The 23,816-nt window shown below is 35.6% G+C and overlaps 1 protein-coding gene across 1 annotated transcript in view; it reads right to left on the bottom strand.

The window, feature by feature from the left end:
* Positions 1 to 18,388, bottom strand: part of CDH19 (cadherin 19) — a 37,451-nt gene extending 19,063 nt beyond the window's left edge. Inside the window, exons 1-7 of the mRNA XM_062500823.1 lie at positions 18,191 to 18,388; positions 14,621 to 14,915; positions 8,974 to 9,093; positions 8,161 to 8,325; positions 7,014 to 7,198; positions 5,761 to 6,014; positions 3,291 to 3,427 (exon numbers count right to left, since the gene is read on the bottom strand). Coding sequence (XP_062356807.1) covers positions 3,291 to 3,427; positions 5,761 to 6,014; positions 7,014 to 7,198; positions 8,161 to 8,325; positions 8,974 to 9,093; positions 14,621 to 14,915; positions 18,191 to 18,388 — 1,354 coding nt within the window. The remainder of the gene's footprint in view (positions 1 to 3,290; positions 3,428 to 5,760; positions 6,015 to 7,013; positions 7,199 to 8,160; positions 8,326 to 8,973; positions 9,094 to 14,620; positions 14,916 to 18,190) is intronic.
* Between the last annotated feature and the right edge of the window lie 5,428 nt (positions 18,389 to 23,816).

The following is a 23,816-nucleotide window of genomic DNA, read 5'->3' as shown; positions in this document are numbered from 1 at the left end:
CTCTAGACACAAAACAGAACTCAGTATTCGCAGGGGATTAAAGAAAGCTTACATTGACATCAGCCAGTAAACATAAACTTGTAATGATATTAATAATACAGCACTACTACTAGCCATAAATATTATCTTTATTATTTATATTTTTATACCATGATTATCATTTATGCTGAGGCAAATTTCTTTCCTTCCTAAAAGAGATGAACATAAATTGGTTTTTAAGAAAGGATTACTCCAAAAAGTTACAACTTTATCAACAAAAATATATGTGTGACCAAGGAAGAGTGACAGTTGTTTAATTGATATTATCCATACTGAAATAATCAAAGTACTTCAGTTCTGCGTCCAGGTCTGGAGACCCCTATGAAAGGACACGTGCAAGATACAGTGGTAAAATGACTCTTGTCTGTTGTGGGTTCATTTTTTTGTGACTGACAGTATCAAGTAAAACTGATCACAGAATCATAGATAATTGAGGTCGGAACAGACCTCAGTTAATCTAGCCCAAATGTTAACATAACACTGTGATGTTCACCACTAAACCATGACAGCAGGTATCACGTCCACAGGTTTTCAGAACCCTTCCAGGGAAGGTGACTCATTTACTTCCCAATGTAAATGAAACTTATTCCAATGCTAGACTACCCTTTTCCAAGAAAAAAAATTCATAGTATCTAATTAAACTTCCCCTGGTGCAACTTGAGGCCTTTTCCTCTCATGCTCTTACTTGTAACGTGTCAGAAAAGACTGACCCCCACATCCCTGCACCTTTCTTTCAGGTAGTTGTAGAGAAGGTTCCTTCTCACCCTCCTTTTCTCCAGTCTAAACAACCCCAGATCTCTGAGCTGCTCCTTGTAGAACTTGTGTTCCAAAGCCTTCACCCTCTTTGTTGTCCTTCCCTGGATATGCTCCATCACCTTCTGGAAGTGACTGGCACAAAATGGAACACAGGATTCAAGGTGAGGCCTCTCCAGTGCTGAGTACAGGGAGACAATCGCTGTCCTGGTGCTGCTGGCCACACTATTGCTGATCCAAGCCACGATACCATTGGCTTCTTGGCCACTGGGGCACACCCTGGCTCATGGTCAGCCTCTCTTGACCACCATCCCCAGGTCCTTTTCTGCCAGGCATCTTTCCAGCCACTGTGCCCCCAGCTTGTAGTGCTACACAGAGTGGTTGTGACCAAAACCCAGGACCTAGAACTTGGCCTCGGCCCATCAATCCAGCCTGCTCACATCTCTCTATGGAACTTTTATATCCTTCAACAGAATACCTCCCACAGCCCAGCTAGGTGCCTTAGGTAAACCTAGAGTGCACTCAATCCAACACAGATCATTGATAAAAAACATTGAACAGAACTGACCCCAGTACTGAGCTTATGGGAAAACGAGTACTAACTGTCTGCCAATTGGATAATAATGATTTAAGGATTTCTTGCTCTCAAATAGGATTAGAATGCTACTGTTTGTAGCTTGAGCCTTGTACTTGGTGAAAGTTTCTTGCAGCCAATTAAAAAATTGATGAAAGAAAACTTGATTTTTCTTGAGCTTTAGGCATAAAGTGGAATGAGAGTCAGCTAGCTGCAAGTTCTCCCTGTTCTCATTTAAGTTCCAACAAATTAGACCTACTTCTGAATACTTTTAAAACATGGTCCCTCAATGGCATGAGAATAGGATGATCCACACCACAGGTCCAAAATAACAGAGTCAAACCTCTCTTACTGATCCCTCATCCCTTCAATCATTGTAAGGGACTCAAAAGTCTTGTGTAGTGTGTGAAACTCAGGGCACCAACAGGCTTCTGGGGAGGTTGCTTTTGTAATGCAGTTTCCATACATGACTAAGATATAATGAGTATCTTATTTAGATGACCACTAATGGCATTTTGATTTTGCTTCAGTGGAGCCACAATGTCATCCACCAAATGGCTCATGCACACAGTACATATTATTACTATATTTCAAGAAATAATATACTGCCAGTTCCTGATTCCTTTAAGGTGTGCCCAGACTAAGGTGACCTAACTTCAGTTCTTTTGCACATATCATTATAGACAGTGACCTTATCATCATTAAATAAATAAAGAATATGAATTTGAACATAATGAGGACTCAGTTTCTCTACAATAACTTTCATTCCTGTGAAAATCTCATTTTGTTTTACTGCAGGAGACAGTTATTAATTTGTAACATTTGGTTCTCTCCTGTTTTATTGTTTAACTAAACAAAAAGGTGTTGGCCAAAGTTATCCTGCTGTGTTTCCATAGCGCTGTTCAAGTCATGCCAGAGATCAAATTTTCCAACACCTGTCATCTGCCCAGCAACATGAGAATGAAATTCATGCTGAAAATCTCAGAGAGAAGCTGAAAAGGAGGATAGCACCATCAATTCCTAAATACAAGTTAAAGACATCAATGAAAATTGATACTGACTATTATATAGTAGACTTCCAGCAGCAATGTTCTACAGGGAAGGCTCCCTTTTGGGAACAGTGTAATTTAACATATGTTTAAAGTAGCTGTAGCAATAAATGGCATTTAACTGAGATTCAGGAGTAAAGAACAGGTGCTAAGAGTATTTGGCAAAACCTGTCTGATTTATTGATTTTACTCTATTTTCATATGGGTTTCCTCCTTCCTGAGGATGAATTGGATTAGCTTTTAAATAATATCCCAGTAATCTTGCCTTATAAATCTGCCTTATAAATCAGGAGCTGTTAAATTTCTAGAGTTGTACCAGAGTTAGGGCAACCAAATCACCAAAAACACACACAGAGGTAATTTGCATTTGACTTTCAAATAAAATTGACAAGTGGAACCTATATATAGGATGCTTCAAGGTTTTAATTGTCACTGAATTGACGTCTAGATGATTTAGGCCTTAACATTCACAATTAATTTGAGCCACAGGTTTCTGATTGGTGTTAAATTAGACCCTGGCTAATTTCACACTAGTCAAAAATCTGGCGTGAAATTAACCAGGGTCTAATTTAACATAAGATCTTGCACTGCAGGAGCAATTCTTATGCTTCAGTGTAACTTGAAAGCATTACACTCTCGATCCTATTACAGTTTCTTTCTTCATAAGGTCATCTTTTATGAAAAAGCACGGGACCTTGGAGTTCAGATACATTCCACTTCTATTTAACTAATCATTTTAATAATGCTCCTTAGTGTAGCAAGCAACAGTAATATAATCAGAAAGAAGAATGTATTCTCCTCTTAAAAGAAGGCACATACAGAGGATAATTACAGTTCACAGTATAAAGAACCCGTTCCTTAAATTTCTTACTCACTTGTTTCTGTTGCTGTAACAGTTATATTGTGCCAAGGAGCTATCTCTCGGTCCAGAGGTTCAGTGGTAATGATTGCTCCATTGTGTTCATTGATGCTGAACAGTCTCTTTAAAAGTGTGCTGTGGACAATAGAGTACCTGCACCAAAAAAGGGAAAGACATTCCCTAGTACTGAAATGTTCCATCAGAGGCGAGAACAGAGAAAGCTATTGTCAGCTGAGAAAACAGAGCTGTGCATATATGCATAAAAATGTGTGCTGCAACAACTCGAACACGAAAAATGTACACTTATAAACATTTAAAATTCACTGCTGCCAAGATCAAAGCTCTTCTTTTTATAAAACTAAATATGTCTCAGATCTATATTAATGCGAACTGAATCTGAAATGCATTATTCATTCTTACTTCTAAGTCAGTCTCACAGCAGGTGAATGACTTTACTGAAAAGAAACAGCAAAATTGCCACTTATGAAATGAATAACACCAACATCTAAGTGGAGGTATAATGGCAAATCCTTTTTATCATTGCTGACATGCTCTGATGCCAGGGGAATGGACATTATAAAGACAGACAACTATCTGTAATGAGGTGGTACTAAGGCAGAGTGCAAAATTCTGATGCAGAAGATGACTGCAGTGCTCCTGAGTCTTTGCTGAAAAGGCTCCAGATGCTGTGGACATGTACATGTGCACATACATGTAAATATGCCACTCAAGTTGTTAAAGTCTAACCACTTGTTGCAGGACAAAGATGAACTAAAATAGTAACCAAAGAGATTGGTTCAAATGGAAAAGATATTTACTGATGTTTTTAATGGACTAAAAAGCCAGAAGACCATATGATGCAGTTGCTAGCAAAGTCTATTTCATGGAAATAAAACCTATTTGAACAGTTGAAAGATTCTTTCCACTCCAATTTGGAATGCCCACATGCAACTATTCCTTTTTATTGTACCTTTAATTCTGCTTGACAAAGCCTTTCTGTTTCCTGTTGACGCTTAGGACTCCAGCTCAGACAACTTGTCAGCCATTAAGTGACTCTCTAACTTGTTATTTATAGGTACATTTTGTCTCTTTTAAAAATCAGTAAGAAGATAAATCGTAGAACCAGTGCAATACTTTCAGTACAAGTTTTATAATTTGGACCAAAGTTTGGATACTTATAAAATTCTTTTTAAGGTATTTATATTTTTTCTGACATAGTTATTTTGTTTTGTTTGGGCATTTTTTGGTAACCTGATTCTTGATAAACATTTTTCAGAAAAACTATGTTAGGCATTTGTTATTTTTTATTACTGACATAGTGATGTTTTGTTTGCATCATTTTTTTTTAATTTCTTTGTTTGAAACCTTTGGAGTCCATAAAACAAGAAAAGTTGTTTTCCATATTATAATTAACTGCTGTCATTTATGATAGGAGTGATTTCAAATTTAGATTCATTTCCATGGCACTTAGCCAAAAAAACGTATCTTAATATTAGAACTGATATACTCTATTCTAAAGGAACTCATTGATGCAATACTTGTATCACTGTTTTGGGACTATGCAGAACATATTCAGTTTGAAGCCAGTTCTTCCAAAACATTTCTAACTAAGAAGTTAGAAATATGCTCTCACATTTAATTGTTCCACAGGAGATATTGCAGTCATCTAAAAAACCACCAAATGAGACCTTTTAAAGGAGGGAACAAAAAAAACAACATGTAATTTTTTTTTTCTTATTTAATTTAACCTATTACTAGCCTAATAAATAACACTAAGTGAATGGAAAATCATAACAAATCACTGTCTTAAGCTCTGAAGCCATAGCATAATATAGATGCATTTCTGCTATTAGAAATCTACACACCATAAATTATTTTGTGTTTCAAGCATTTGTCATTGTATCCTAGTTTGTCTAAATTGCTTAGTACACTGTGATGTAAGGCAATCTGAGAAGCTATTTTAATTACAAATCCCATGTTAAAGATTGATTACCTGTTTTCTCTCTTAAGAGATAGAAAAATTATCATTGATATTGTAAAAAGCAGAATCTGCTGTTGCTGGGTTTAGTGACAAGGTGTCAGCTGGCTTGTGGTAAGCAATTGTTTTGTGTCTTTTTGCATTACTTGTTTTTCTTGGGGATTTGTTGTAGATTTGGGGTTTTGCCATCTCTTATTTTATTTAATACTATCTTAATTTTTTAATATATATCAATAATAATAAAAAGCTGTGTTTATCTGAGCCCATGAGTTGTTGCAACTTTACCCTTTCAATTCTCTTTTGCATCCCAGTGGCTGTGGGAGTGAGCAAGTGCCTGTATGATCCTTACCTGCTGATGTGGGTTAAACCATAAAGTCTGCAATAACCTTGGCTATCACAGAAAAAGCACAATTAACTGTAATTATGAGCTATGGTAAGGAACAGAAATATGCTTTGGAAATACCAACTATATTTGCATTTTGGCCTGTTCACATTTTAAGACAGGCACCTGATTGGACTGTCATCATCATCTGGATCTCTAGCTGTTACGACCCCCACCAGTGAACCACTCTCAGCTCCTTCAGTGATCTCCATCACATAGTTCTCCAAGGTGAAAACTGGAGGTTCATCAGCATCTTCCACATTGATTTTGACGATGGTTGTGTCTTCAAATGGTCCTTCTTTCAAAAAACGTTCATCAATGTATCTGTTTACAGCTTTTACTTCAATACTGTATCTCCTTTTGCTCTCATAATCCACTCTCTGTTAAGACAGACAGATTTGGAAGTTTTCATTCTTCATATTTAAATTAATTATAGCTTAATAAATGGTGTGAGATTAAACACAAAGTAGTATAATATTTTTTTAAGAATTTTTTAAAAAATGTGTACTTCTGAAAGTTAATTTTAAAGTTTCCTTTTTATTAATTCCTTTCAAATTAAAATGTACTTTTTTGTTTTCACATTTCACACTGGATTCAATGCTGCAGTCAAGCAACACTGTAAAAAATAATTCCCATAGAACAGCACCTCTACTAACAGAGTTTCACTACATTTTTAGATATTCTTTATCCTGAAATAAATAAATAAACAAAAGACCTACTAAATAAATAGCTTTCCTTCCCAAAAAAAAAACCAAAAGATCAAAACAAAAGCAAAAAATACTCTCACACTTATAGCATTCAGTTCTTCAGGGTCCTAGATTTCACTAGGCTATTGAACTCTATCTTCATTTCAGATGATCCCTGATGTGACCAAGAAATATTCCTGAGTGATTCCAAAACAAATTACACAGCATCAAAGAACATTAATATTCTTAATTCATAAACTGGTCTTTTTTGATTGTAATTAATATCTTCTCAAATCTATGTCACAACAGAAACTCCACTATCTAATGTCATAATAAATTCTGGTTGCTTGGAAATGAGGTGAGATCCCTTGCAATTTATTGATAAAGATTTTACAAATGATGCACAGAAAAAATAAAACATTTTTTCACAATGGGATACACTGTGCTCCACAGTTAGGGTTAACATTAAGATAGCCTGACTGTCACTATTATATTCAGCAGTAATAGGAATGAGTAAAAAATATAAAGAGAAAGAAAAGTATGTTTCTTTTTGTCCCTCATAATATTTCAATCAAATCACAAAGCTTAAAGAACGAGAATGTAAAACAATAGGCCTTTTTTTAAACATCCATCCAGCTTGATGATTTTCTTTCAAATATTTAGAGATTTTCTTTTAAGTTTCTGAGATCTCACCTTTTTCAGTAAGATAATACCTTCTTGAGTCTCATTGTTAGTGATGATGTTAAAAGCATCCGAGCTATCTGCTTCAATGAAATAGTCCATGGCTGCATTGTCACCAGTGTCGCTGTCTTCTGCAAAGACTTTGCCTATGGTGGTGCCCACGGGAGCCTCTTCAGAGACACTCATGTAATAGAGCCCTAAAGAAACAAATACTGGCAAAGTTGAGGGATCTGATATGGTTAATAAGTGCTGTATCTTGAGGCTCTCAAAGAGCTGGGAGAAGCTCTAACTTCTACCAGAGCAATGGACATAATCCTGCATTGTATAGGTATTGGGTGTAGGGCAGGACAATCTTTCCCCTTGGGAGCCCTTCCCCTACTTCAGCAGTGTATAGAGCAAAGGACCAAAAAAAAATAGTTAATGGTTTTAAACTGAAGGAGGGAAGGTTTAGATTAGATAGAAGAAAAATGTTTTTTACTCGGAGGGTGATGAAACATTGACACAGGTAGTCCAGAGACATGGTGAATGTTCCATCTCTGAAAAAACTTCTAGGTCAGTTTGAATGCAGCTCTGAGTGTCCCTGCCCCTTGAAAGATGATTGGACTAGAGGACATTTAAAGGTCCATTCCAACACAAACTATTCCATGATTCTATGACTGAAAAAGGGTGAAAAAAGAATGGGGGGCAGCACTTCCCAAGAGCACCGTTTTTTACTGAGCAGCTCCCACATCTGCCAAAAACTACCTGGACAGAGAGGTTCACATCATTTGCCAAAAACATTATAGTATGTTAAAAAAAAAAAGAGGAAAAAAAGAAAGAAGGTGAGTGAAAATGATGCTAAATATCCTGTTTTCCAAATTTTAGGCTGAGGTAGCGCAAATTGTAGGGAAAGCAGTTTAACAATTTGTCTCCAAAGTCTAGTGATAAGCAAAACCAATAGGCTTAAGATTTTTCCAATGATAGGTTTTCTTTTTCTCTTTGTTTTTGAGCTTTAATATGGACCTCCTCCCCCCCCCCCCCCCCACTATTTTACTCTTTTACAGCTGTATGCTAAAGTCAAAGCACAGCCCTGTTCTAAAAGGACCTACCAGCAAACCTAACAGAGCTACAGAGGATCTAAATTTCCTCAAGACTTTCATTGTAATCAGCCTCTACTCACGCTGTTGAAATTTAGGTGGATTGTCATTGATGTCAGAGAGGTTGATGGTAACAGTGGCTGTTGCAGAAAGTGCTCCTGGTTGCCCAACCATATCTTTGGCTTGGATGATGACCAAATATTGATCTTTTGTTTCTCTATCCATTTGGGAAGCCATTCTAATGACTCCTAAAAATAAAAAGTATAATATAAAAACCTATAAGTCTCATTTTTTTTCTCAACATCTGACATGGGTATATAGTATAATATGCATATAACCTGTATCACTGAACCCAGTTATGAATTTTCACTCTAGACTCTGCATAGCACAGCTGTCCTATTGGTGGGTATTAGTACTCATGGTAGCAAGTATGCTGTTTGTCAAATCCATTCTGTATATTTAGAGTTCTGGGGAGCAGAATACTCCATATATTCTCTCTACCATGTATAACCGTTTCTCTTACTCAGAAATTAGGGTTTTGGAGGGATGTCACTTGTCTGTGGTTTCTCCAACCTACAGATAGAAATATCACATTAAGTGCCATAGAACTGTTAATTGAGAAGTGTTCCTAGATTAATTTATTAATGGGATAATCAGAGTCTTACTCTTTACTCTAACAAAATACTTTTTCTAAATAAAGTTTGGATTTGCTAGAGAGAAAGAATTCCATCTTCCTATGGGAAAGAAAAGTAGATTTTCTTCAGATCTAGGAACTACGCAGAAGAGTGTAGGGCCATATCGGTCCATCTCTGTGTGGAAATCAAGAAAGACAATTTTGCATGCATCCTTTTTATGAGTTTTTGAATGTTTGCAAGTTAAAAATTCACTTGTAGTACCTGTCTTCGGCTCCACAGAGAAATAAGGCTGTCCCTGAATGAGACTGTAAAGCAGACGAGCACTATTCCCAGAAGAAGGATCATCAGCATCTGTAGCTGTTACCTGTGTAACCGAAGTACCTCAAAGAAAAATAAAATAGATTGTTTTCTTCTTGTATAAATTGTGTCATAATTACAAAACATAATCTCTTTAAAAACCTTTTAACATGTCAGTTACACTAATAAACAATCCTAAAAATTTACAGGAGCAAATGATGCCTACTAAAATTTATCATTAAAAAGTCAAAATATTTCCTCATCAGATGTTCTTGTTGCATTCCAAAATTTCAATAAAAATAAATTGTATATGATTTTTTAGCACTACATTTATATTGCTTAAAATACTACATATATCATGCTTATTTTCTAATATGTCAGTAGAGTAAAGCAAATTGCTTCTCCTCCTCTTGTATATTCTTCAAAGTATTTTATGGAATTTTCCCATAGGAATAAGAAAACACAGTCACTTTATCACCAGTAGGCCTGTTGGTGATAAAGAAATTAATTGTTAACAAGCAAAGCAGCCAAGAAGTATAATAAGGCTATGATAAAAAATTTATTCTTGAGTCTTTAATGAGCTTGTCCCAGTGTAAGACTTGTGGCAGAAATCCCTGTGCAAAAACACAGTGGAATCAAACTGCAGAGCTTGATTTCTTCTTTGATGGGGAGCTATTCATATCCTAAATAGAATATTGACAGTAACCTCATGGCACCATCTGTAATGACTGTCCTTCAAAAAAAAATATCACCCCTAAGATCATTTCTTAAGGTAAACATTATTTTTGTCTTCTTTTCCTCGCCAAGATTTTGCATTAGAATACGAATATCACTTCTTGTGAGGAACAGCAGGAAATCAAACTACTTTCTAAAAATTTCTGGCATATGTTCACACAGTTGCACCTGCTTATCAATACAGCAATATAGATAGTCTGGAGAAGAAAAGAAAAAAGAAGAAAATTAAAATAATTCTCTTTATAATGTTTTTGGTTTTTTTATTTTCTCTCAATGTATTAGCAGCATTCAAAGTAATTTCATAATGCATGTTATCTTTTCTCAGGCAGAGAGTAAACTAAACTGTTATTAATTCCCAGCAAATTTTGGACCTATATATCCTTCAAAACATGCATACAATATCAAATATCTGATGTGTGTTTATATGCATAAATATAGATGTTTTAGATGTGTGTACAGATGTATAAATATATATATAGATCCTATTGCTCTGGAGAAATTTTAAAAATAAAATTACAGATTCATATCAAATCAGAACACATCTATGCTTCAGAAATTACAGAATTCTTTAATAAGACTGAAGAGTAAATGGAATCTTCAACTATACAACTTCTAACTTTGTATCAGCTGCAATCTATAAAAAATTCTTTCACAATCACAGAAAATTCATCCCCTAAGAAAATTTAGCTTGACTAGAACATGGGTGCTTTGAAAAAAAAAAAAAAAAGCTAGTAAGGAAAGGATCAAGAACTATTGATGATCCAACAGGTTTAGTCTGTCATGAATGCCATTTTCTACTAAACAAACTCAAGTGTCCACAACTACATTTAGAAATGGACTTATTTATAGCAACATATTTAGTGAATCAGGAATAATATCCAGCATATATAGGTCTTCAAAGTTATCATCACATCTTTTGTGTACCTCACATTTAATGGTAAATCTATTTTCTGCACAGTTTCTAAGCATTATAAAGAAATATTGAATCTAAATCAGCATTTCCCTCTTTGGGATTCAAACACACTTTTCACCTTGTCTGTTAACTCTTCTAGAATATTTCAGAATGCAGAAGTAAGGACTTTGTCCATTTGTAGTCAGTGAGATGCAGCTGGTGGATATAATTAATGGAAATATGAATATTAAAAAGGAATCTAGTAAAGAGAGAGCTGACCTGGAAGGCAGAAATAACAGATATCTTGCCCTAAAAGGAGGATGAAAATTTATTTCTAAATTGGGGTAACAGGAGACCATGTAAAGAGCAGGTTATCATTTCTCATACTTTTTTTGGAAAAAAACATTGTGTGATAACTCCATGAACCTCTACGTTAAGTATGTACTATGTAGTCAGAAGAAGAAAAATGTTACCCTGGCTTTAGAGTACTTTCTCAGCTTTTAATTTTTCACTTTCATGAAACCTGGATTTCTTTATACATTTAACCATCAGAAAAAAACAATCCACTAAAACAAACAAAACAAAAACTCAAACAAAATCCCAAGGGAAAAAAAAAAAAACAAAACTAGAATCCACATTAAAAAAAAAAAAAAAAAACAAAAAAAACCCACAAACCCCAACTCAAACCATTTGCAGAATGGATTCACATTTATCACATTTGTATTTGGGTGGCAGAAATTGAAATGTTAATATTCTGTACACAAAAACTCCCAAAAGCCATTATTTGTAACTACATGATTGTGAGAAAACTTGATCAGATGCAAATAGTATATTTGAAAACAATCAACATAAAATTTTATACACCCTCAAAAATCAAGAAATCCCAAAGCCCTAGTTCTGACGTTGCAAACATTACATGACAATTGAACTTTTTGATTAGCTTTGTTTAAGGCAAACTGCTTCTTTGTATCTCTGCAGCCTTGGTTTTACCCTTTCAGGCAAAATATGGTAGAGTACCATTTATACATTGCAGCCCATTAAGTATACTATGGGGCCCTCATATGGCAAGCAGCTGTTCATTTTTCTAACTAGAGCTTGAGATCTATAAAGACATTAAGTACTGATAAATTATTGCATCTGACTCTTAAGCACTCCATCAGATATACTACATTTGTACAAGTTTAACAGCTATGAGGAAGACAGTGTACAATTGTACCAAATGCCTCAGGGTAAAGCAGAGTCCTGTGTTCTCAGAAGACAGTTCATTTGCTGACACGCTTTTCATTTACTGTGACACTTGCATATAAAACCCTAATAAAATTTAGTACTGAATATGAAAGAGAGCGAATAAAGAATTAAAATGTATTCCAAATTTTTGGCACATTTGTATTTATATTGGTACTTGTAACTAACTTCAGGCACAGTTTTTTGTGTCTATTTTCTTTATTTACTGGGGTTGTCTGAGGCAAGTGACCAGCTCTGAATTAGTCTCTACTTGCTTTCTTAGCTCCAGACAAAATGTGCACTAGCAGTGACCTGCTTTCCCAAGTCATGACCATGCTTCCTAAGAAGTACTCATGGTGTGTGGCTCAGTTGTTTCATGTTTTGGAGCTAACCATTATCAAGGTATACACTCCACTTGCATTGTATATTCCAGACATACACATCAGTATTCCAGTAGTGTCTCCATGGAAGAAGTAGATGAAAGAATGATCTTTGGAATAGCTATGGTATTAGTGCTAAAGAGGTCAAGCATAGAAGCAGTAATGCAGAAAATATTTCAAGATCTTGGATGACCTGGATTCACATATCATACACTAGATGATCATAAATCAGTGAGTTTACTATCTCAGGAAGTCTGTGTCTGAGAGAGAAAGAAAATTGGGATCTTACTTCATTTTTCACCCTTTCTGACAAATGGGACATTGTTTTACTTCTGATTTTTTAATTTACTTTTTTAAAATTTCATCTATTTCTATAGTTCAATGTAATATTTTTATTTATAATATTACATTAATATCACACAACAAATTATATTTTTTGCAGCTTAGTTAATCTTATGCTGAAGTGATACCATATTTTAGGAATCTAAATAGATGACACAGGAATGGAAAAAGACATCTATCCATAAAAAACTCAAGGCGGTATAGAGTGGAATTTCTCAATTGTCAACTGCTTGTTGAAGGTTTCAGATGAGAAACAGAGGTATATGGAAAAAGATTACTACTGTTGTTTTCTGGTCTTAAGAACCACCCTACCCGACTATATAGTCATCATAAAGACAGAAAAATAAATTGGAAAAAATTCAGTTGCTCATACACTTATGCAAATGGTTACAAGGCTCTGTGAGTATAAATGAAGACACTAAATAATCAACCAATTAAAAACATTTTGTAAGAGACTAAGGGGCCTATAAACAATCTTTTACTACAGAGAGAGAAAAAAAAAAGAACAGAAAAGAATTATCAAAGTCCTAAATATTTAAAACCCCCGCTAATTCTAGATAATGAACTATACTCATTTTTACTATGAACAGATAAAAAATAAAAATGCAAAGGACTTTGATAAGACACCTATCTTGTCTCCAGACTTGAGCGAGTGAGCAAGATGCAAAAGCTGGAAAAAATCACTGAACAACCAACTGATTATGTTAGAAAAATTTATTTGACCAAGAGGTCAGGATCAGAATTGTCTGCCTGCACAGATGTGGCAGTGAAGTAAAAATAGAAGTGATTTCCCTGGTGGAAGGTGGTAAAAGCAGATAACAAGTATCACTAGCAAGTAAATTGATCAAATGCATGTCTTTTGTCTACTGCTGTAGTGATTGGGAGCTGCTGCATCCTGGCAGAAATTAGGATACTAACCCCACTCTCAGTTAAATAGCAGGCACGGATATCCTTTTCTTTCAACGGCTATCCTGGCTGGCAAGAAGTAGATAAAGTTTATGGTTGCTGTCAAATATTCACTGATTCTTCTCTAAAAGTTGAGCAGATAATGCTTAATAGCATCACTGATACTATTACATTAATGACCTCATTGATTCATGCCATTTAAAGCAGCAAAATATTTAAAATTCTTTTCAATATCAGTTGCAACAGAAATAAGCAAAAGAAGTAGGCATATAAATTTAAAATATTACTGGGATCTTTTCTATAAGATCTGAAGAATCTAGTTTCTCTTTGATTCTTAGGATATTTACTTGGAAATACTATCTATAACACGCCTCTTTATGTCAGCTGTATTTACACTTTGGGGTTTTTGAAGGCTTTAAACATACATGTACACATGCTATGATATATCATTTGTTTTAATAAGTTTCCAGACACATGACAGACACTAGTACAGGTCTGTCTGGTCATGTGAAAGTGAGAAAGAAGGGGTACAGGGATTCAGTTGTTCCTCTTGACAGGAAAAATATGATTCATGTACTTGGGAAATCAGAAGGCAGTCCTTCATTGCACACTATCTAATCCTAACAAGGAGATGCTCACTGATAAGAAAGAGACTTGGCAGTGTAAATAGGTAGGTGACATGCAGAGAGTGAGGGTGGCCATCACATCATCTTCACAACTGGCTGCAGTACTCTACCTATTTTGGCTGGGAATGCTATATTTTTAAACAAGTGCAAATTTCAAGGCTGAATCACTGACGGGAAAGACAAATATCTATAGTCAATCCAAACATGTATCCAGAATCTGTAAAAAGACTTGGATAGATGTAGTTACCTAAATATTTAAAACCAAGAATGTTAAACAGAGATATTTTGCAACCCTGTCTTGGGGTGACTTTATGATAATCGTATCCCCAAATCGTCTCCAGTTAAGAATATACCTTAGCAAATTTCCAAACCTGTAAAAAAGTTTGCTTCCTTCTTACTGAGATGCAGTCTGTAAAATATGCTATTAAGATATTACCTCAATACAGCTGTCTAGAAAAAAATCAGGAAATGAGGAAAAAAAGTGTTTGATTCACAGCATATCATACCTTCAGGTGACATCTCTGGAACAGTGGCCACATAAGGTCCATCCAAGAACTGCGGTTCATTGTCATTGACATCTCGAACCTTGATGATAAATTCTGATTCAGGTTCAACAGGAAGCTGAGTGCTCCTGTTAATTGCTTGTGCTCTTAGAGTGTAGAAAGGTTTCTTTTCTCGATCCAGCTTTTGAGTTACATAAATTTTGCCATTATATTCATCAATGACAAAAAAGCTTCCAGCTCCCTCCCCAGTCAAAATGTATTTTAAGTTGCCATCCTGGTTGTCTAAATCTGATTTCAGCTGAAAGTACAAATGAGAAAAATAAGTCACATTTGGGGAAGAACAAAGTTTTGAAATATTCATTTTATGCTTTGTTTTTATTCTACTGTGAACATTGTCACTAATGAGCCTTCTTGGACACTAGTATTTGAAAGATGATACTGTCAAACATTTTCAGCCAAACATTTTAATTTTAAAATATTTAAAATTATTTAAAGTGTTGATATAACAAACATATAAATGCATGATATACCTGATAAGAGATGCTTCAGCTACTTTAAAGTGAAGAGAATGCACATAAGTGCCTACTTTATTTCATTGTATTATCGGCTCCCCTACAATTCTGCTGGAAACAATGCAAGGGTCATTAAACATTATCTAATTTTTTTATTATTGCAGATGACACATGTACTATTTATTATTTTTTTTTTACTCAGCAGTGCTAAGTGCAAATGTGTGCAACAGTTGAAATATTCTGTTCTGTATCTGTTGAAATATTAGAGGTGAAAAGATATTCTGTGGTGAAAGTCTGTATTGTTTATTCAAAAATAAATTGATAGCCATTTCCCATTGATCTACATCCTCTGTTTTATTTGTTCAAACGAACTTTATGGTGATGATTCCTTTGATGAAGCTGAGTCTTGTAGAAAATTTTTGTCCAGCTGCATTTGTTCATGGCAAAATAGTTCTGCTAATGTTAGTGCTATATAATAGAGCAATATTTTAAGAGCAATAACTTTATTTCCTGACATGGCAGTCATCCACAGTTGAATTTTATGGGAACAAAAATTTCCATTGCATCATTAATTCTTTATTTTTTCTCCACTTATCTTGGTTTTAGAACAAGAAAAGTCAAACTTTCTAAGAACCTGGATACTAATTAATAATCTGAAATTACAAAAAAATATATTATTCAACTTGCTTCTCTTGTGAAGCAGCATGTTTAAAATGCAAATAATATGCCTAACTGTTGACTTTAATTATCTCACTGTTTTGTTTATGGTTATTCACCTTAAAGGTCATTGTAAGTTGTGAGGCCATAGAAGAGGAAAGTAACATTTCCCCATTGGATGCATTAAAATATTTTGTAATAACTTCTGAATTTGCAAAAATAGTTTTAACTTTTCTTTGGATGAATGCCTATGCCTTTTAAGATTTTCATAATGCATAATTGTCTGCATGCATCAGATGGATAATTTATTCAGAATGAGACAGGGACATTTTTCTGAGATATGAGGAACAGTTTTGAGTTCCTACTCTGATTTCTGTAAAGGTATTTAAATCCTAAAATATTCAGACTTAATTATCCTTGCCCATACAAAAGAGTGAATTTTCAAGTCCAAGGGGGTTCAGAACCATTTTAAATATGAACAACTTACATATTTTCAACATAAGTAGTTGTGTGCTAAACATGGGCCATGCTATCCCCTTTATAAGTGGTCTGGTCAAACTCATTTTAGCACATCCAAATTTAACATCCCACTAAGGGGCTACACAGATTCTTTGTTTTCCATAAATCTTGGTTTCCTTATCACAAAACCCAGGACATGGGAGAAGTGATCTATAACTAGATCTTTAAACTAACATGGGGCTCAGATGTGACCGCAGGGTGTATCAAACCCTTAGGCTCTGGGAGCATGCCTTCAACTGGCTGCTATGACGTAACCTGTGTTTAGCAATTTCACTCAGGATCATTTATACACAAAAGACTTCATGACCCTGAACATGTTAAATGAGAGGTCCCTTACAGATGACATTTGTGAGAAAGCATAGCGAAGGTACTCAGTTTACTTGTTTTTTTGTATTCTGAGAAAAAAATAAATGGTCTTATCATTGTAAATGAGAACAGAGAATAACTGTTTTGGTGTTCATCCTTGTGTATCTGTCATTGCAGTGCTGATGGACATATTAATTTTTTTCTTAATCATGATAATAGAAAAGGAGTTATGAGTCTATGTTGAATGAAATTTGAAAATTTAGTTCTGACTGTAAAAGTATTTTGATATGGAATAGTGATGTAAAAACAGAACTGTCTACCTTTGTATTTTCGTTGATGCAGTTTTCTTCAGGGCCTTAATTACTAAAAATTCAAGTGTAGATCATAGACTACCACTTCATTTGCTGAAAGCAGTGCATATTCTACTCAATAAAAAGACACAAGTAAATATGGCTTATTAGACAATGGTTTCACTGAAATAAATTAACAATAATCTTCAGTAAATTCCCCAGTTAACCTGTGAGAAATAAAAAAGGTGAGATCAGGAAAATACATTACATTTATAATGTTTCTTTGCAGGAAACTTTTTTCAAGGTATTGGAAAAGTAAAAATAATTGTAAAAAAATAGACCGTATGTCTTTACTTGTTCTTTCAGGGAGTGAGACATCACACTTCCATAGAAACTACTTTGAAAGGGCTGTGAAAAAGTAATTAATGAATTTTGAGTACTTCACCCTTTGGGTCCAATTAAATTTTAGTGCTAGTTAATTAGCAGTTAAACTTATTTTGGTTCATTCATCTAAAAAGAGCCTTCAAGAAAAGAAAAACTGATCTCAATTTAAAATTTTTTCTAATATACAAATAAATAATAATAAATACAATAATAATAATGATAAGCAGAGAGAGAAGGGGGCAGATAAACCCTCATTAAGAAAATTATCTTAAAGCACATTTTTAAAGAAGGGTGAAAAATAATTGCTCCTTGTGCTAAACCTACGTTAATCTAATGAACCATGCAGATTCCTGTAGTTTCTTGGTGGTAAAAGCATTTAGTATTAATCAGCTTCATTAAAAATTAATGAGGGGTAAATCAGCTGCTACTTAGTGTAATAGAAAATCATGCTAAATACTATTTGTAAACTACACTACACTCAGTATGGCTGCTTTGATGCAGTGCCAGAAATAGCACAAGCAAATTGCCAGATGTTGATAAATGAGTCCTTAACTTCCATTCAGTAGGAAGAAAGGAACTTTTCAGCTTTATACCTTTATCTGCTGTGTATGGAGCTAGTTTTAGTAACAGCATGCATGTGAAGTTTCCTTGACAGCAGTCCTCAACGAAGGAAGGTACTTGGTAGTGCCATGGCCTCCAGCTCTCAGACTTCTTTGACCTTGAGTAAGGTCATAGGAATGGAGGGATGTAGCACTGCCTTATTACAGCTTCCTGATCTCCTCTTTCCATGTTTGCTGATGTTTCTATGACACTGGAGATATTTGGTCTTCCAAGCCCAGGTAGAAGGTGCTAATCAGCACATTAAATCTAACCCTGTACTGTCCTTGAATCATTACTTATCGTACCTGTCCAATATACACAGGATTCGGTGAAATCTGTTCCTCAGTTGCAAAAAGAGGGTCCCACAGCCAGCCACGTTTCACTCTTCGAACTGCTGTGAAAGACTGAACTGTGTTTTGAGCGCTGGAGCTTTGCGTGCTGGGAGAGCAAGGCCAAAGTTGAACCAGCATCACCATGAGATGTAGGCATACAGAGGAATTCATGCTGAACCGTTCTTTCAATCAATCTTAATCTATGAAAGAGGGGGGGAAAAAAAAAGAAAAAAAGCTTTGAAAAAGCATCACTTTTGTCGTTCTACTTTCATACATTGATTCTGTGCTAATGTAAGAACTGATTTGCGCTGCCAAATTCTCCTCCTCACCCCAAAAGTAAAGAGCTGAATCAAAGCCCATTTCTTATTAAAATAGATATCCTTTCAGAGTCTCTAACATGGAAATCAAGCACTTATCTTTTCTTTATGAATATCTTACACAGGGACATCTATGCAAAAAAAAAGAAAAAGGAAAATAATCCTTCAATTAATTTATGTTTCAGATTAGGCTGGGTAATTGTATTGTATAGCCTAGGAATAATTTGGTTGGCATAATTGTATGTTTCTGCTTAGACAGGGCTCTTTTTGAGCTGCAGTCACAAAACTGCCTGAAGGGTGGACATCTAGCTTTAGCAGTCCTAATGACTGACAGCTGAAACAGAGTGGTGCAAATTTTTTTTAACCTCTTCTTATCCAATCTCCTAGCTCAGCAAAATTCCTGCAAAAATGTCAAAGGTGATATGGTACCATGAAGAAGAAGCAAAAATTTACAACTTTCTCCTTCCCAGCCAAACAGAAACATGGACAAAGCAGGTGTTTAATGGATTCTTTGCCTGTGCCTTTGGCACAGCTGATGCACCAAGGAGTTCCTGGAGCCCTGAGCTGGTGGACCATGACTACAACATTATCAATTCCCAGTTGATTCTGAAATTTTGCTGCAATTGCTGCTGTGTGCAGCAAAATCTGCTGCTTCATCTGGATCCCTACAAATCTATAGGGCCTGGTGGGATTCATCTGAGAATCCTCAAAGAGCTGCTGCTGTCATTGCAAAACTTCTCTCGATGATTTTTGCGTTGTCTTGGGAATCCAGAGAGGTCCCAGCTGACTGGGAAGCTGGTGAATGTTGTCCCACTTTTCAAGAAGGGCATGAACAAGAACACCAGAGACTACAGGATTGTCAGTCTCATTTCAGTGCCTCATCAAGTTATGGAGAATGCTATTTTGGAAGTTACTGTAAAACACCTGAAGGACAACAGAGTAATTGGTACATCCAGCATGACTTTATGAGGGGAAAGTTCTGCTTATCAAATATGATTTCCTTTCATGACATGGTATCTCACCTAGCTGATCAGTGGAAGCCTGTTGATATAATCTTTATGTATTTCAGCAAAGCTTTCAATACTTTCTCTCACAGGATCCTTTTAGACAAAATTTTCAGCATGTCATGTGTTGGGTAAGCAACCTGCTCACAGGTTTGGCACAAAGTTACAGTGAATGGGGTGACATCAAACTAGGAACCTGTCACCAATGGTGTTCCAGAGGGCTCAGTTCTTAGCCCAGTATTCTTCAACATCTTTATGGCTTTCACACAGGACTGGAAGGAAAAATAGGCAAGTATGCTGGTGATACAAAACTGGCAGGAGCCTTTGAAGGCATGGAGACCTTGCAAAGAAAACTCAAAAATATTTGGGCACCATGCAATCACCAGCTGTATGGGGTTCAACAAGGGAAAGTGATGGATTCTGCATCTGGGAAGCAGAAACCCTGGATGTATGGACATACTGGGCAATGAGATGCTGGAAAGCAGTGCCACAGGAAAAGACCTAGGGTCCTGGTCAATGGCAAGTTGAACCTCAGTCAGCAGTGCCCTGGCAGCCAGGAGGGACAACCCTGTCCTGGGTGCCATCAGGCACGGCATCACCAGCTGGACAAGGGAGGGGATTGTCCCACTCGGCTCTGCACTGGGGCAACCTCACCTTGAATATTGTGTACAGTTTTCAGTTCCACAATATAGGAAAGACATTAAAGTATTAGAGAGCATCTGAAAAAGGGCCGCAAAGATGGTGAAGGGCCTTGAGGGGAGGCTATATGAGGTGATACCGAGGTCACTTGGTCTGTTCAGCCTGGAGAAGAGAAGATTCAGAAGAGACCTCATCGCAGTATAGAACTTTCTTCTGAGGGGAAGAGGAGGGGCAAGCACTGGTCTTTTCTCTCTGGTGACCAGTGACAGGACCCAAGGGAATGGCCTGAAATTTTGTCAGGGAAGACTTTAGGTTGGATATTCGGTAAAGGCTTTTCAACCCAGAGAGTATTTGCACTGTGGAAGAGGTTTCTCAGGGAAGTTGTTAGAGTCCCAAGCCTAAAGACAGGGTTCAAGAGGCATTTGGACAATGATCTCAGGTACATGGTGTTATTCTTGGGGATGATGCTGTGCAGGACTGAAAGTTTGACTTAGTGATTCTTGTGGGTCCTTTCCAACTCAACACATTCTGTGATTCTGTGGTTCTGTGTCTTAACAGATTTTACCATCTCTGACATTATTTTCTCCAATTAAACTGACAAAGGGCAAATCTATCTTAAAAGCTTAAAAGTATCTGCAGCTAGTTTCATTTCATACTTTCATTTCTATGTATACTTTCAGAAAATGGAGACTTTTCACACACTGTAAGCTATTACTGACTTTTCAGTGATTTTTTGGCACAATGAAGAAAATTATAAATATAATTTTATGCTCAGTTAAGGTAACCATCTTCTATGAGGCAAAAAGAAAAATTTTAAAAACAACTACTATAAACATTTCAAGTCTTAAAACCCATTTGGCAATGGCATTAGCCATTCCTTTCAAGGCTTTACCATTGAAGGCATTTCCTATGAAGGAGAAGTCTGGTTTATGGATTTGTGACATGCAAGTCAGTTTGAAAAACCCACTTAAATAAATATTTGGATGAATTTATCTTAGACCTGAAAAATCCATGTCTTTTAGCTGTCCAGGATAAAATATGAATCTAAGTATTTTAAATGTCTGATTTAAGTATTATTATTCTAAATACCCATCTTTATCCAAAGGTAAATGCCATAATTGCTTAAAAAGACAGGCCGATAATACAGAAAACTATTTATTTCCTTCCAACAACTTTATACGATGTTGGACAGCAGTTTGTTAAAATGTAACCTGCAGAGACAGATAGAGAGCAGTTCTAATAGGAAAGTAAAATAGAACCACAGAGACTAAAGTATACATCCCAATTTCTTCACATTTTGTGTTTTTTGAATGTAAGGTGATAGCTGTGCAAGACAAGATTTGAATAGAAGGAATGTAACTTGGGTACCCTCTTTTTCAGTTTCCTGTAGAAAACTGCTTATTTTCCCATAGCTGCAAGAATAATATTTGTGACATGGAAGAAAAGTCCAACAAAGCTCAACTTGGCACTGAAATAAGGCTTGAGTGGGGTTTAGAAGGCCTAAAGACCTTGGAGAGTCTCTATGCTATGGGCGTACTTAATGCTGTACAGCAATCTGCACACAAAGTAACCTTGAAAAGGAACATTCACTTTATTGCAGCACATTGAAAAGGACAGACTACTCAAACAACAAAAGCTGAACAGTCAAGGAGACCTTTCTGAGGAATCATAGAAAAATGTATTTCAATCACTCTGTTTATATGCGGAGAGGTGTTCAGTCTCAACAGTAGCAAATACTCCTGGATAGTTTTTTTTTTGTTGTTTTGGATGCTTGTTCTGGCATTTTTCATGTTATTCAACAAAATATCTCTGGCTTCTGGGGCAGTATTTCATGCAGAGTGAATGCTAAAGAGTCATTATCAAACCTGTCTGAAGACACCATATATGGACAACAACATAGTGAGGATGCAGAATATGGCTATTATGGTCTGCTGCTGGCTGCCCTTTGCAATGTGCTCAGCAGTCACATGTGAACAGCATAAAGCATGCAATGAATATTTTGGAGCATTTTGGTGTCTCCTTTTTACTAATTTATGTTAATATCCTGTGTTACATGGAGTTAAACATCACATCTCAAACTAATTGGAACAAGTAAATATTATTTGATTCTGATATGCTGTGCATATTGTTAGCATATAAGAATATTTTAATTTGAAAATAGATGGTAGGCAAATTCCTTTATGAAACAAAGCTATTTAATGGAATTGAGATCTATATGCATCTATGTTTTTTCTCTCCTCTGCTATATCAAGCATTCTCAATTTGCCATTACTTTCAGAACCTTTCAAATCCTATTTGTTTCCAACATCTTCCTACTCATTTGGCATTGAGACACTGCCTCCAGCTTCTGGCCAGCATGTTTTGGCCATTTTTTATAATCCAGTTGTTCCCTTGTGAAACAATCACCTTCTTTCTCTTCCACTTATTCTAGCTCAGTCTCAGAAGTGAGTTTCATAAACTATTCAGAAAGTAGTTTCTTATTCTCTCATCATTTTCTAGTCTTTTCTTTAAAAATCTAAACTTCAGTATTATCTGCTTAAAAGAAAAATAAATATAAAAGGGCTCACACTGTATAAGATGATTCTGTGTTGAGACTGCTGCCTATCACTGTGTCTAGTATTGCCTCGTTATCCCCTTGTACTTTCCTGTCGTTCCCTATCTGTCAGTTGTCTCTTGTTTTACACTAATTTGCTATGGTCTTTGTAAAAGAAATGACCTTGTACTCTGTGTTATAATTATAGTATAGCAGCAAAAGGGAGGATTAGTAAAAGCACTGAGCTTCTGGCCATTGTAGTAATATGCAAAAAATAGATAGATTTTTGATAGAATAGTTTCTCATTCAAAAAAAAAAAATCCAAAACCAAAACTCCCATAAGTTTATATAAGTAAAGCCTGTTAGTTAGGAGATAGCAAAACACTGAAGTAGGGTAACAAGGGATGTGGTAGATGCTCCTAAGCTAGAGACCATTAGAGACCATTATCTCCTATATGTGTTTGATGCTATAATTTTGAAACAGTGACTCCTGAGAAAAAAAAAATCTTTGTCCTTGAATGTACTCAGCCAAAAAAAAAAAAAAAAAAAAAAAAAAAGACCCAAAAAAACCCCCAAAAAAGAACCAAAACCAGAATAAAACAAAACAAAAAAAACCAGAGTGAAAGACATTCCTTTTATGGAATTTGGTGTTGTCTTGTTTGATTTAATAACATTAAGCAAACAACAAGAGGAATGTTTAATGTAAGCCAATCTAATTCATTAATATACAGCTTCTGAAATATTTCTTATCTCGAGAACAGCCTTAACATGATGTTATTTCAATTGCATGTTCTGCTTTATGCATTGGTGTTATGATTGTGGTGCAATTTGTCTCACTTGTATGTTGCTATCTTTAATTTTCACTTAATAGGATAAAGAAGAAAGGGTATGTGTAACTAACCCCTACAGATTACCATGTTATGAAAAGCTTAAAGGAATATAAACCTTCATATTTCCCCACTACAGTCTTGTTCCTTTTTCTATGTCTACTGGCTATTTGTCCTAATTGCATTTAATGTGGTTGAATACTGAGCATCCTAGTCTATTATAAGTGCTACTGCTCTATCTTCTTTCCAGAAAACACTAGATAATGGACTCATTTTCAT

This window comes from Cinclus cinclus, chromosome 1 (genome assembly GCF_963662255.1).
Source record: "Cinclus cinclus chromosome 1, bCinCin1.1, whole genome shotgun sequence".
NCBI classification, from domain to species: domain Eukaryota; kingdom Metazoa; phylum Chordata; class Aves; order Passeriformes; family Cinclidae; genus Cinclus; species Cinclus cinclus.
The sequence above is the reverse complement of the archived record's forward strand: the minus strand, read 5'-3'. Positions and strand labels throughout refer to the sequence as shown.